Raw genomic sequence first — 14,633 nt, forward strand, 5'->3', positions numbered from 1 at the left:
ATACTCAAGTTAATAAAGAAAAAATGGGAAAAAAATATTTACGTCCCTCATGTCTGAGTCACTTTGCTGAGGTAGCTGATCTGCTTGTTTTGAGTTCCTCTGAGGCCAGAAGATTTCAGTCTCTGGTGTTTAGCATCTCATAGTAAACTGTTGGAAATTAAGTAAAATAACCTTTATCCTGTCTGCACAGGAACTTCAAAGTTCTGACTCCCAGCCTGTTACAAATGCTCTTTGTTGCTGCATACTATTTTAGTCTGGGGTATCATTTTTTGTGAATTATGAACCCTTAGATTTGGAAGATCATCCGGGACTTGCTGAAGACTCTTGATCCAAATAGTTGAGCTTTGTTTCATCCTTTTCAAATCAGAAAGTCCAGGTTCCTGGTTGTCTACCATCTTGTCTCTCCCTGTTTGTTTAGGGATTAATCTGGAGGCCAAGAGGAGCAAAGCAGACATGTATTTTGTCACCTTGCTAGGGGCTACAGAGGATGTTCCCATATTCCCCATCTGGGAGATTTTGTTAGTTCTCATCTGATATTTGAATAGCTGTGGATCTGACAGTCTTCCATGCACAGGAAGGGAGACCATCTCACAGTTCTGTAGTCCTGAACCATTTTAAGGACTTCCACAAAGCTGTGGAGGTCTCAAGTCTCGTTGTTCATCCTTGCAAACTAACCATCTTTTACAAGAATGAATGGCCCACCTATAAAGTAGGTGGCCTGAGGTGGGAACATTTTATCTCCCCACAATCTACAAGGTGAAGGCTTTTGTCTATGAGGTCAAGGACCATCCAGACCAAGTGCCATATATTACCACATGTCAGTACCAGATCAAGAAGCACCCTGGTTGAAACCATTTTTCTCATCAGCTGTACTGCTCCTAACTCCCCTTCCTCTGCTGAAGGGTCAGATTTAAGACCCCCCAAAACATGTTCCCTCCTCCCTCTACCCACAAGGAAGACTATAGTGCTACTTCTTATAACTCTGTTCCTGCCTTTCCCTGTTCAACCAGTGCAGAGGAAGAAGAAGTGCAGCCCCTGACTCCCCTAAGCCTCCTGACACCACATGGAGTCCAATTATACTGCCCAGAGTGCTGACTTTACTATGACTTTACTCATTCAACTTGTAGGACCCCCAGATGTACAAGGGGGTGTACCATTTGCTAGTAATGACCTTTAAAATTGAAAGTTGCAAAAACCCCCATTTCTTGAAAGACCGTCAGTTCTTACAGGTCTTTTAGATTCATGCTAATTCACTAGTCCTCCTGAGATGACCGTCAGCAATTGATCCATGTCCCCTTCATGACAGAATGAAAATGAGAGACTAGTGAAAGCTTCCCAGAAAATGGTTTTGGGAGCAAATGGACTGCCAGCCCACATCCAAGGGCTTGATGCAGGTTTCCCTATGGCTCGGCATGATACTGATGATGGTAAGGAGAGTGTTAGGTCTGTAGTCAGATTTTGATGAGGGCCTCTCCAAGAAGCCACTGAATAGCCCTGAAATTTATCTAAGCTAAGTGAGGTAATGCAGGGAAAGAATGAGAGCCCCAAAGAATATGTAGAAAGACTTTTGGAGTCTATATGAGGCCACAGTGGGACAGGAAGACAAACTAGAATGGATGAGAGAAAAGGGACAGCAAAAGAAGTGTTCACACGGGCTGGAGAGATGGCGCAGCGTTTAAGAGCACTGATTGCTCTTCCTGAGGTCATGGTGGCTCACAACCATCTGTAATGAGATCTGGTGCCCTCTTCTGGCCTGCAGTCACATATGCAGGCAGAATGCTGTACATAAAATAAAAAAAATAAAAAGAAGTGTTCGCACAAACTTTGGGCCCATGAAACAGGCTTATTTATCTAAAAAGATGGACCCAGTGGCCCAAGGATGGCCAGACTGCTTCTAGATCATAGTTGGCAGTCCTGCAGGTCAAGGACAGTAACAACATAACCATGGTGCAGGAACTTGTTATCACCACCGAACATGCTATCAAGGATCTTCAGGAATCTACCCAGCTGATTACTTGTCCAATACCAGACTGGTGCACTTTCAGGCTATACTTATGAATCCCCTTCACATAATATATAACCCACTGTCTTCCCTAAATGCAGCTACCCTGCTACCTGGCCCATCCTTAAATGTGCAGCATGATTAGTCTAAAGTTTTGGTGTATGTCCAGAACACCAGGCCAAGATTGACAGACATACCCTGCCCAGTTACAGAACAGCATATACTTTACAGATGGGAGCAGCTTCATGAGAATGCAACCAGTTAAGCAAGGGTGGTAGTAGTGGACTTGGACTTTGTTGTTTGAACAACTGCTCTGCTGTTACAAACATCAGCATAGAAGCCTGAGTTGACAGCTTTAACTTAAGCTTTGAAGGTGGCAGAAAGAACTATGGCCAACATTTATACTGACAGCAGATATTCCTTTGCCATGGTTCAGGTATATGGGTCCATATATCAAGAGAGAGGGTTATTGACTGCTGAAGACATCAAAAATAAGGAAGAAATACTTGCTTTGCTGGAAGCATTATGACACCCTATAAAAGTGACCATGATCTAATGTCCTTAGAATTAAAAAAAGTAGATCAGATATAGCTCAAGGGAAAAGACTAGCATCAAGGGAGGATACCCAAGCACTCACCATCAACATCCTAGTATTTTTATCATCCCCAGTGCTTCCAGCCATCCCCAAATATACTACAGGGGACAAAGAGGATCAGGCCAAATGTAAAAGGATTTATAGGAGAAACGGATGGCTACATACTAGAAAGTGGTAAGCTGACCTTACAGTCAATAAAAGGTCAAGGCATTTGTATTGGAAATCAGAAACACTCAGAATATTCATGGATCTGCAACTCCACTCCAACTACTGCTAATACAGAATATTTGTACCTATTTCCTTCAGAGGATGTTTGGTGGGGTTGTGCATCAGGATGTGGCTCATTCTTTGCATTTTTACTATAGTTCTAAATATATCATCTGATTTTTATATCCTAGTACAGCTAGTTCTCCAAATAACTTACTATACAGGGAAAGCCATTCCCAATCAATTAGACTCCCCAGCTCAATAGGTAGAAAGAGTTGCTATAACTGCTGTGGTGTTATCTACCCTGCTTGGTATCGGAGTAGCTGGAACAGCTGGCACAAGGGCTTCAGCACTAATACTGCAAGATAAGAGTTACAGAGCCTCATATATTGCAATATATAATGATATAAACGCTAATAGAAGAATCTATTATTGCTCTACAAGACTCCCTTTCCTCTCTAGCTGAAGTAATTTTATATAATAGAAGAGACTTAGATTTATTACTTCATCAGCAAAGTGGTTTATGTGTAGCTCTAGAAGAATGCCATGTTTAGGCTGATCATTCATAGACAGAGAAAATATGGCTCAGCTTAGAAAAAGCTTAAATGACAAGAAATTCCAAAGAGAACCGTCTCAAGGATAATAGGAGTCCCTTTTAAACTGGTCCCTTGGTTGACCATCTTTGTCTCAGCTTTGACTGGCCCACTCATCCTGATATTGGCCCTAATTTGTCGATCCTATATAATCAATGATTCATCAAGTTTGTCAATGAACAAATTTCCACTGTCCAACCAATGGATCTTAAATAGCAATACAAGACACTAGATACATCAAAAGGATTCAAGATGGCCTACTATTCAAAAAGGAAGCTTTTGTGTTTCACTTTTTCATTTCACTACATCAGATATATTATGGTATTAACACATTAAGGAAGAGAAATTAAGAAAATTGTTAATTTAAATTTTTAACAGGATTACAACATTAAAAGGCTAAAAATCACAGGATTTTTAAGTCCATCCCCTCATTTCAGTTTGCCTATTTTCTGGCAAGACTCTTATAGCCCAAATAGAGAGAAAAGTTCTCTCACCCAAGCACTCTGCTGTTTCAAACTTCTGTTGTCCTGACACTGGCTTCAGACTAAACGAAACTATAATGAAGACTGTTATTTTCTATTATTTAAGTCGCTATATGAAGTATGTTTTTGGGGTCAAAGAGTTTTATGTTATTACTAAAAGAGTATGCTATTAATTCAATTCAAAATTAATTTCTAAGGCTCAAACTTAACATGGATTGATAGTTCTGCTAAAAACTGACACAGATAATAATGAGTTGAAGTTTTATTTAGTCTCCTGTTTTACATTTGCAAAGAACAATTTAGAACAGATGATGAAAATAAAAGATTGTTTAACTTAGTTATGCTACAAGGATACTGGCCCACAAACCAATCAGAGATCTGGCATTTAATATGTTTAAACCTATTATAACAGAGACTTCCAAATGTGAGTAATCACCCCACCTCCCAGAGTTCTCCAAGAAGAAAAGGGCATGAGAGAGGACACCACCAGGATTGTGGTACAGTAACTACTGGGTATAATTGCTGCAATGCCTCACCTGATGCCAGGGCCTACTTTTAAGTAGAACCGGAAGTGGAAACGTCTGCTTTGTTTGAAAAGTCAGTTATTTCAAATGATGTTTGCTGGGGCACACAGGTGAAAGAATGTCTTACTAAAGCAGACACTGGTGAAAGGATGTCTTGCTATAGTGGATACGTGAAAGGATCCCACAGAGAGCAGGACAGGAGCATCGATTTGCTTTGCTCTGACTCTATATTCTTTGCTAACAACATGCATGTATTAGTTCACATATATAGCATTGTTAAGCTCCACTAGTGGTTATAGCAAAGAGAAACTCACCAAACAACTTCTTGTGAAGTTTCTGTGGCTTTTTGCCTCTTTCCCAGCCTCACCTTGGGCCAGTTAGTGAGCCTTATAGTTTCTTCAGGATTGAAATGCACCTGATAGTATATGGTTTCTGCCTGCCAAGAAAACTGGACTGAGGCTGTGATTCTTATTATGTGTTTTCTATACCATTGAACTGTTCACAAAGAAGACTGCACTTGTCCCCAAAGTACAATTGCTAAACAGATCCACCTCCCCCATAGCCTAATAACTTTTCTCTTCTACTGCCTCTGGAGGATGGTGGGCAAGAGGGGAACGTTGAACACTTATTAAAACAGGCTGCAAAAATTTTATGCCTACAGGGAACAAATAAAGGACACCAGGAGAATTGATTGGCAAGGTGAGGTCATCTCTGCTAAGTTCCGCCTCCTCAGGAGGGACTCTTAGATTTGCCTTCCTGCCAAAGATTGATCCTACCTTGAGACCTGTGTTCCCCAAAAAGCCACAGGAAACTAATGGGGAATCCATGTAGATAGTGGGTAAATCTGTCATTTTAACTTTATGTATAGCCAGTTTATTACAATTTATCCTTCTTCAAGTTCTCTAATCACATTGAAGGCTTCTTGTAGCTTAAGAGATGGACAACAGGCAACTATCTCCTTAAATCAAGGTAATCCAGTACTATGTTAGTTTAATGATTAATTTATTAGTTAAAACCACTAGATCTCTTGTTAAAAAAGTCAAACAGGTTTGCTTTGTGAGCAGACTCCAAATTAAAATACAAACAGGTTTCAGATGTAGCTTTTTACAGGCCTTTTATTTACACTTGCTTTGCAATAACTGTTCTTAGTAACAACCGTGTCTCTGATAAATGTTTCTCTTCAATATGAATTCTTTGATGACATCTAAGATGGCATTTCTGGTAAAACATTTGTCCATTCACCTCATCTGTAATGTTTCTCTCCTGTATGGTTTTTCTGATGATTTCTAAGAGAGCTTTTACTGAAAATCATTTGTCACATTCACTACATTTGTAAGGTTTCTCTCATGTATGAATTCTTTCATAAACCATAAGATAATATTTCCAGCTAACAGATCTGTCACATTTATTGCATCAGTAAGGTTTCTCTCCTGTATGAATTAATTGATGACTTCTAAGACTGCCTTTCTGAGTAAGGCACTTATCATATTCACTATATTTGTATGGTTTCTCTCCTATATGAACTTTCTGATGACTTCTAAGTTTGTTGTTCTCAATAAAGCATCTGTCACATTCACTACATTTGTAAAGATTCTCTCCTGTATGAATTCTTTGATGTCTTCTAAGTTTGCTGTTCTCTGTAAAGCATTTGGCACATTCACTACATTTGTAAGGTTTCTCACCTGTATGAATTTTCTGATGTCTTCTAAGATGGCCTTTGTAGGTAAAGCCTTTGTCACACTCACTACAATTGTAAGGTTTTTCTCCTGTATGAATACTTTGATGACTTCTAAGATGGTATTTCTTCATAAAAGACATGCCACATTCACTACATTTATAAGGTTTCTCTACTGTATGAATTCTCTGATGATCTGTCAGATGGTATTTCCGAGTGAAGCATTTCTTACATTCACTACATTTGTAAGGTTTCTCTCCTGTATGAATTCTCTGATGATCTGTCAGATGGTATTTCCGGGTAAAGCATTTGTCACATTCACCACATTTGTAAGGTTTCTCTCCTGTATGGATTCTCTGGTGGACTGTCAGATGGTATTTCCGGGTAAAGCATTTCTCACATTCGCTACATTTGTAAGCTTTCTCTCCTATATGTGGTATATAATAGTACACAGGTTGAAAGACTGTATAGAGTGACCTCAGACCTTCATTACATTCATAGTGTCTCTCTCCTCCAAAAATTTTCTGATGTTTTCTAAGACTTGAGTAGTAGATAAAGGATTTGTCACAATCACTGCTTTTGTAAGTATTTACTTCAGGGTGGATGCTGTAATGTCTTTTGAAGCCAAATGTATGATAAAAGCACTTACTACATGCTGTACATTTGCAAGGATATTTTCTATAATGAATTTTGTAATGTACTTTGAGCTGTGATAAATGCAGAAAGGATTTACGACATTTTATACATTTATAGAATTTCTCTGAAGTATGATCGTTCTGATATCTACTGAAGCTTGAGTATATCTTGAAGCATTGCCCATATTTCCTGAAAATGTGCGGTTTGTTTCCAGTACTGTTACTTTGTTTCAGCATGACTTCATGTTTTGAGTTATAATGATTTTCATACTCTATGGTGGTTGGTTCTTTCTCTCCTATGTAGATTCTTTGATTTTGTCTAATGACAAACACATTCAAAAAGTTTATACAGTCTTTAAATTTGCAAGGTTCATCTCTAGTATTCCCAATTTTTTGTCTATTTAGGGTTGATATTTGAAGAGATGCATCTTTATGTTTAGTTTTAAAAGGTGTACCTTGGGAGGATTCATGAGTCATTTTGACAAGCTCATTACATTCATATGCCTTTTCATAGATATTCACATTATGGACAATAGAATTCGGGTCTTGATCCAATACCTTCTTATATTTACAGTGATTCTCTAGAAAAAAGTCAATTAGGAAACAGAGGGATTAATACGTGTGTAAGGGACTCAATAACCTATATTTCTTGAATTTTACAAAGAATGGTAAATTAACCATTCTCAAGGAAAGAGGTCATTTCTGTCTCACAATTACTAAATGGTTGCTCAGAAGAACCTCAAATTTGATCTGTATCAAATGACTGAAAATTAAGAGCCTTCTGAATTGTACCTTGCAAAAGGTGGGAAAAAGAGGTGATCATTCAGTAAAAATCCTTTGAGATAGGAAAAATCTGAAGGATCACATAAACAAGGTCAGGTAGGAATTGATTATTTAACTCAAATTCGCATGGAACTGACCATATACCCTTGCCTCTACATCTAAAGTGCTAGGAAAAAGATCAAACTGTAACAGTACTAAAGTTAGACCATGTGTCAAAAGTTGAATAAATAAGTAAAATAATTATCACTAAACAGATCTTTCTCTATTTGAAACCTTCTGCATTTTAAAATTCAGAAATGAGTGATCAGTTTAATGCAAAGGTAAATTTTTAAAATCAAATTAGTATAAATAAAACAATATATTTCCTTTCTCTGAATATGCAATATCTTTGAATTTTGATATTTTGATTGAAAACTAGGTAAAAGTGTTAGAGAGAGACTACAGAGAATACAGAACTGGTTTATTTTTTCCTAAAAAATACATAAAGATGAAAAGGAAACTCCCTGAAATGTTACGTTGGTAACCAGAATTTTCTTTATTCTCAGAGTTTCTAGACTTTTCAGAAAGTTTCCATCTACAGAAGATTTGTAAATTGAAAGGATTAAATTGAAATTCTACAAGAGTATTCTCGGCACCCCAACAACATGAGGGAGAGAGTTGAACCATCAGAAGTGCGGACACTCATGAAAAATTTGAGGAGACTACCCTTTGCACACATTACCGAACCAAGAGGGAATCCCCTAGTGTCAGCTGTGCCCCTTGGGTGCAAGGACCTAGGAGCAATCACATGCAGGATCCATCTGACTCCTGTCTGTGCAGAGAGGAGAACAACAGTCACCAGGAATACCTACTCATCTGAGAACAGAGCGCCTGGTCCCAGAAACAGCTGAAAGGAAACAAGAAAACAGTTCTACAGGAGTGCTGAAACAAAGACCTACAGAAGGGTTAAGCCACTGTCAGAAAAAGCAAGACAATCAAATGCCAGTGACAACCCAATGGCTAGAGGAAGCACAGGAACCTAAGAAATAGAAACAAAGGCTACATGGCATCATCAGAGCCCGGTTCGCTGACCAAAGAAGAAGCCCTTAAAGAAGAAACACAAACCTGTGGGAGAAGAGAGCTCACCAACCAGACAGGTGGGCAAACCTGAGACTGCAGAGCAGGAGAGATCGCCAGTACTGCCCACCCCTGGCCACATTCCTGGCCCAAGAGGAATCTGTATAGGGCCTTGGGGAAAGGAAAGACAGGGGCACTCAACGCTGCTTTCCAGACACCGACCAGATCTGAAGGGGCCCAGTCAAACAGATCCCTGCACCCAAATACCATGGGAGGGAGAGCTAGACCTTCAGAGGGGCAGACATGCCTGGGAAACCAGAGGAGACTACTCTCTGGCCACATTTCTGAATCTAGAGGAAAAGGCCTAGCACCATCTGGGTCCCCTGTGCACAGGGTCCCCAGAGAAGGCGGGGCAAGCTCTTTTGGTTGCTGCCCTCACAGAACAGAACAAATAAACCATTTAAACAACCCCAAAACTCCTAAAGAAATAGAAGCAGTCATTAAAAGTCTCCCAACCAAAAGGAGCCCAGGTCCAGATGGGTTCAGTGCAGAATTCTATCAGACCTTCATAGAAGACCTAACACCAATACTATCCAAACTATTCCATGAAATTGAAACAGATGGAGCGCTACCGAATTCCTTCTATGAAGCAATGATTACTCTTATACTTAAACCACATGAAGACTCAACAAAGAAAGAGAACTTCAGACCAATTTCCCTTATGAATATCGATGCAAAGGTACTCAAAAAAATTCTGGCAAACCGAATCCAAGAGCACATCAAAACAATCATTCATCATGATCAAGTAGGCTTTACCCCAGGGATGCAGGGATGGTTTACTATACAGAAAATCATCAACGTAATACAATATATAAACAAACTGAAAGACAAAAACCACATGATCATTTCATTAGATGCTGAGAAAACATTTGACAAAATTCAACACCCCTTCATGATAAATGTCCTCGAAAGACCAGAAATTCAAGGCCCATATCTAAAAGTATGGTATAAAAGTATAGTAAAAGCCATATATAGCAAACCAATAGCTAACATTAAACTAAATGGAGAGAAACTTCAAACAATGCCACTAAAATCAGGGATTAGACAAGTCTGCCCGCTCTCTCCCTGTTTATTCAATATAATACTTGAAGTCTTAGCCAGGGCAATCAGACAACGAAAGGAGGTCAAAGGGATACAAATTGGAAGGAAGGAAGTTAAAATATCACTATTTGCAGATCATATGATAGTATACTTAAGTGACCCCAAAAGTTCAACCAGAGAACTACTTAACCTGATAAACAATGTGAGCAACGTATTCGAGTATAAAATTAATTCAAACATATCAGTAGCCTTCCTCTATTCAAAGTATAAACAGGATGAGAAAGAAATTAGGGAAATTACACCCTTCACAATAGTCCAAAATAATATAAAATATCTTGGTTTGACTTTAACCAAGCAAGTAAAAGATCTGTATGATAAGAACTTCAAGTCTCTGAACAAAGAAATTGAAGAAGATCTCAGAAGATGGAAAGATCTTCCATGCTCATGGATTGGCAGGATTAATATAGTAAAAATGGCCATTTTGCCAAAAGCGATCTACAGATTTAATGCAATCTCCATCAAAATTCCAACTCAATTATTTATAGAGATAGAAAGAGCAATTTGAAAATTCATTTGGAATAACAAAAAATAGAGAGGATAGGGAAAACTATACTCAACAATAAAAAGTTCCAGGGGAATCATGATCCCTGACCTCAAGCAGTATTACAGAGAATAGTCATAAAAACTGTATTGCATTGGTACGGAGACAGGCAGCTAGATCAGTGGAACAGAACTGAAGACCCAGAAATGAAACCACACACCTATGTTCACTTGATCTTTGACAAAGGAGCTAAAACCATCCAATGGATAAAAGATAGCATTTTCAACAAATGGTGTAGTTCAACTGGAGGTCAACATGTAGAAGAAATCAAATCACTCCATTCTTATTACCCTGTACAAAGCTTAAGTCAAAGTGAATCAAGGACTCCACATCAAACCAGATATCCTCAACTAATAGAAGAAAAAGTGGGGAAGAGTCTTGAAAACATGGGCACTTGGGAACATTTCCTGAACAAAAACAAAACCCAATGGCTTATGTTCTAAGATCAAGAATCGACAAGTGGGACCTCATAAAACTGCAAAGCTTCTGTAAGGCAAAGGACCCTGTCATTAAAACAAAACAGCAATGAACACATTGGGAAAACATCTTTACCAATCCTACATCTGGAAGAAGGCTAATATCCAAAATACACAAAGAACTCAAATAACCAAATAACCCTATTAAAAATGGGGTACAGAGCTAAACACAAAATTTTCAGCTGAGGAATATCCAATGACCAGAAGCACCTAAAGAAATGTTCAACATCCTTAGTCATCAGTGAAATGTAAATCAAAACAACCCTAAGATTCCACCTCACAATAGTCAGGATGGCTAAGATAAAAAAACTCGGGGTTGGGGATTTAGCTCAGCGGTAGAGCACTTGCCTAGCAAGCGCAAGGCCATGGGTTCAGTCCCCAGCTCTGAAAAAAAGAAAAAAGAAAAAAAACAAAAAACAAAAAAACAAAAAAAAAAATTCCGGGGACAGCAGATGCTCGAGAGGATGTGGAGAAAGAGGAACACTCCTCCATTGTTGGTGGGATTGCAGACTGGTACAACCATCTGGAAATCAGTCTGGAGGTTCCTCAGAAAATTGGACATTGAACTACCTGAGGACCCAGCTATACCTCTCTTGGGCATATACCCAAAAGATGCTCTAACATACAAGGACACATGCTCCACTATGTTCATAGCAGCCTTATTTATAATAGCCAGAAGCTGGAAAGAACCCAGATGCCCTTCAACAGAGGAATGGATACAGAAAATGTGGTATATCTACACAATGGAATACTACTCAGATATCAAAAACAATGACTTTATGAAATTCATTAGTCAAATGGATGGAATTAGAAAGTATCATCCTGAGTAAGGAAACCAAATCAAAGAAAAACACACATTGTATGCACTCATTGATAAGTGGATATTAGCCCAAATGCTTGAATTACCCAAGATGCAATCCACAGACCACAGGAAGCTCAAGAAGAAGCATGATCAAAATGCAGATGCTTCATTACTTCTCAAAAGAGGGAACAAAAATATACATAGGAAAGGATATGGAGGCAAAGTTTAGAACAGAGACTGAAGCAACAGAATTCAGAGCCTGCCACACATGTGGCCCATAGATATATATATATATACAGTCACCAAAAGTAGGTAAGATTGATGAAGTTAAAAAGTGCATGCTGAAAGGGACCAGATATAGATCTCTCCTGAGAGACACAGCCAGAATATGTCAAATACAGAGGAGAATGCTAGCAGCAAACCACTTAACTGAGAACGGGACCCCCTTCTGGCAGAATCAGAGGAAGGATTGAAAGAGCTAAGGGGGCTTGCAACCCCATAAGATCAACAGTGCCAACCAACCAGAGCTTCCTGGGACTAAATACTACCGAAAGACTGTACATGGACTGATCCAGGGCTCCAACTGCATATGTAGCTGAGAATAGCCTTGTTGTGGCACTAGTATGAGAGCAAACCCTTGGTCCTGCCAACATTGAACCCCCAGTGCAGGGGGGGTATTGATTGGGGGAAACAGTCTTATGGGGGAGGAGGAGGAGTAAGGGGCTTATGGACAGGAAACCAGGAAAGTGAATAACATTTGAAATGTAAATAAAGAAATATATCCAATAAAAAAAAATCTAATTAAAAAAAAAAAAGATTATTCTCACCCACAAAGAGTAGATTGTTGTAATTTTCCATCATCACATCTCTATACAATGTCTTCTGGGAATAGTTGAGACATTCCCATTCCTCCATTGAGAACTCCACAGCCACATCCCTGAATGTTAGCAGACACTGTAATAGAAAATGACCAATTTACCATGTGCTGTTGGACAAAAATGTTTTCCCAGTTAAGAAAGACATAAAGAATAAGATATAATTTGTGATATGGATGAGTCATGGCAAATATTCAAGGAAAAAATTTTTCTAGAAGTGCAATAGAGATTTGTCAGAAGTTAAGCATTGCTGCTATTCCATAGATTATATATATATATATATTCACGTGTCTGCTCTTTATGCCTCTGCTGATGTTCTCTAAGACTGAGCAACAGAGGATTTACCACCATTGCAATATTGAAAATTTTGTTTGCAGTCTGGACACTATAATGTCTTTTAAAGTCCTCTAATAAGAAATTTGTTTGCTGGCACCATCATGGCAGTACACAGTGGAATTTGAGTCCAAGTTCTATGAGATCAAATGCTCTCTTCTTATCTCAACATGCAGGAAGAATACCAAGCACATATGCATAGAGTCAGTAAAATGTACCAATATGCATAAAATTGAATTTTAATTTTAATCAAAGATGCAGTTAATTTTTTATGTCTGTGAAACAAGATAATAGTCTCATAATCAGCAAACTTTAAAAACATATACTGCACACATTTAAGGTCTAGGTACAGGAATAAATCTTGATGAATTAAACAAAATCCAATACCACAGCACAGATGATCAAATAATGACAAGTAACACTATGCTTCAAAATTCTACAATGTCAATCTTGCTCAAATTTGGACATTAGATCAATCTTTTCTGCAGTTTTGTCTGACCTGACTCTCCTAACATTCTCAGTTGACATCCTAAGGCCGAGGCACAATGCTGCAAATGTTCTAGGAAAAAAGAGGCAAAAACATGAAATGCAGAATTCTAACTACACTCTTTCATAAATTCAAGTCTTCTATACATTGCTCAGTGATGCCACTGTCCATGTTTGTGCAGATCCACATTCATAAGCTTGATTCTGAAAACCTGATCATTCATGAAATGTAATTTATGTAGCACAAGGGACCTTTCTTCTTCACTAATATAAAAGACACATGTCTATTTGATATTAAAGTTGGACAAAAATATATCTTTTGAGTGTCATTTACAATAGAATTGCATGTCTTAGGTCTAAAGAAATTTATGTCCTCATAGTATAATATTGAGGGAAAATATAATGGGACAAGGCTACACTATAGTAATTTTGATTATCAGACACAAAAGTGAAGATAAGTCATAGAAAACAAACCCTTTAGTTAGCATTACTAGATGTAGATAACAAAGTTTTTAATGGGCTCAATAAGATATACAATTTTCAAAGAAATGTGGACATGAGACTGACCTTGGACACATTTACCAGAGAAGCAGTCATTCTTCTTGTTGCTCTTCATTAAATTTCTGTCTCAGGAATAAAGACTAGAATTTGTGACAAAATTTCATATAAAGGTGTCAAAAATACAAAGCCACTATTAATAAAACTCTTTATGGACAATGCCAAACCATATTAAGAAGACCTACCCAGCCCCCAAACCAAAATGGTAGCAGGGTTCTTACCAACATTCTTACAGACAGGAGAACATGAAATGATATATTTAGTGTAGCAAAGAAAATCGCTACATCTGGGGCATTTTTCTACCTTCATCAGGTATGAGGCACAAATACAGAATACATGATTACCTCCTGCAAAATATTACTACTCAAGGTTATTACTGTGAAGTCACAGGAACTGGAGTCATAGAAAAATGGCTAGTGTGTATCAAATTTGACACCTAGCATAAAATGAAGTTTCATTAGTCATCACACTAGAATATAATATCTGACCTTTTGACCACATTTCAATTCATTCTACCTGACAGATATTGGACATCTATTTTCCCTGTGTGTCCTGTTGACTTGGAGTACAGAATATACTTTATCTACCAAATATGATTTTACTTAAAATGATAAATTGTCACCAGATTAGTTACAGCCATCTTCATCATCATCTAAGAATATTTTACATTGTTCCTGAGGCAAGATAAATTTTATAGTTTACTGCTCTGTTTCAACGTAGACCTGCTTTCTAAGTTTCATACAAATGTTTGTGTGAGAATATTGATGACTTGAAATACACGTGAATTCATTTATAGGTAAAATACTATAATTCAGTCCAAATATGTTAGTGAATGGAATATCCTCACGA

The 14,633-nt window shown here is 38.1% G+C and overlaps 1 protein-coding gene across 5 annotated transcripts in view; it reads right to left on the reverse strand.

Annotated features, from left to right (window-relative positions):
- The window catches only part of Zfp945l1 (zinc finger protein 945 like 1), a 39,072-nt gene that overhangs the window by 13,888 nt on the left and 10,551 nt on the right, over nt 1-14,633 (reverse strand). For 4 of the 5 annotated variants that reach the window (XM_063277113.1, XM_063277106.1, XM_063277107.1 and 1 more), the window contains 3 exons: nt 13,794-13,849; nt 12,360-12,486; nt 5,389-7,294 (listed from right to left, as the gene is read on the reverse strand). In XM_063277113.1, the coding sequence (XP_063133183.1) occupies nt 5,817-7,294; nt 12,360-12,486; nt 13,794-13,823 (1,635 nt within the window). In that variant the 5' untranslated portion in view covers nt 13,824-13,849 and the 3' untranslated portion in view covers nt 5,389-5,816. Of the gene's footprint in view, nt 1-5,388; nt 7,295-12,359; nt 12,487-13,793; nt 13,868-14,633 lie in introns of those variants that run through there. The other variant, XR_010059547.1, reaches the window with a different exon arrangement.

The sequence above is a fragment of the Rattus norvegicus genome, chromosome 1 (genome assembly GCF_036323735.1).
Source record: "Rattus norvegicus strain BN/NHsdMcwi chromosome 1, GRCr8, whole genome shotgun sequence".
In the NCBI taxonomy this organism is placed as follows: domain Eukaryota; kingdom Metazoa; phylum Chordata; class Mammalia; order Rodentia; family Muridae; genus Rattus; species Rattus norvegicus.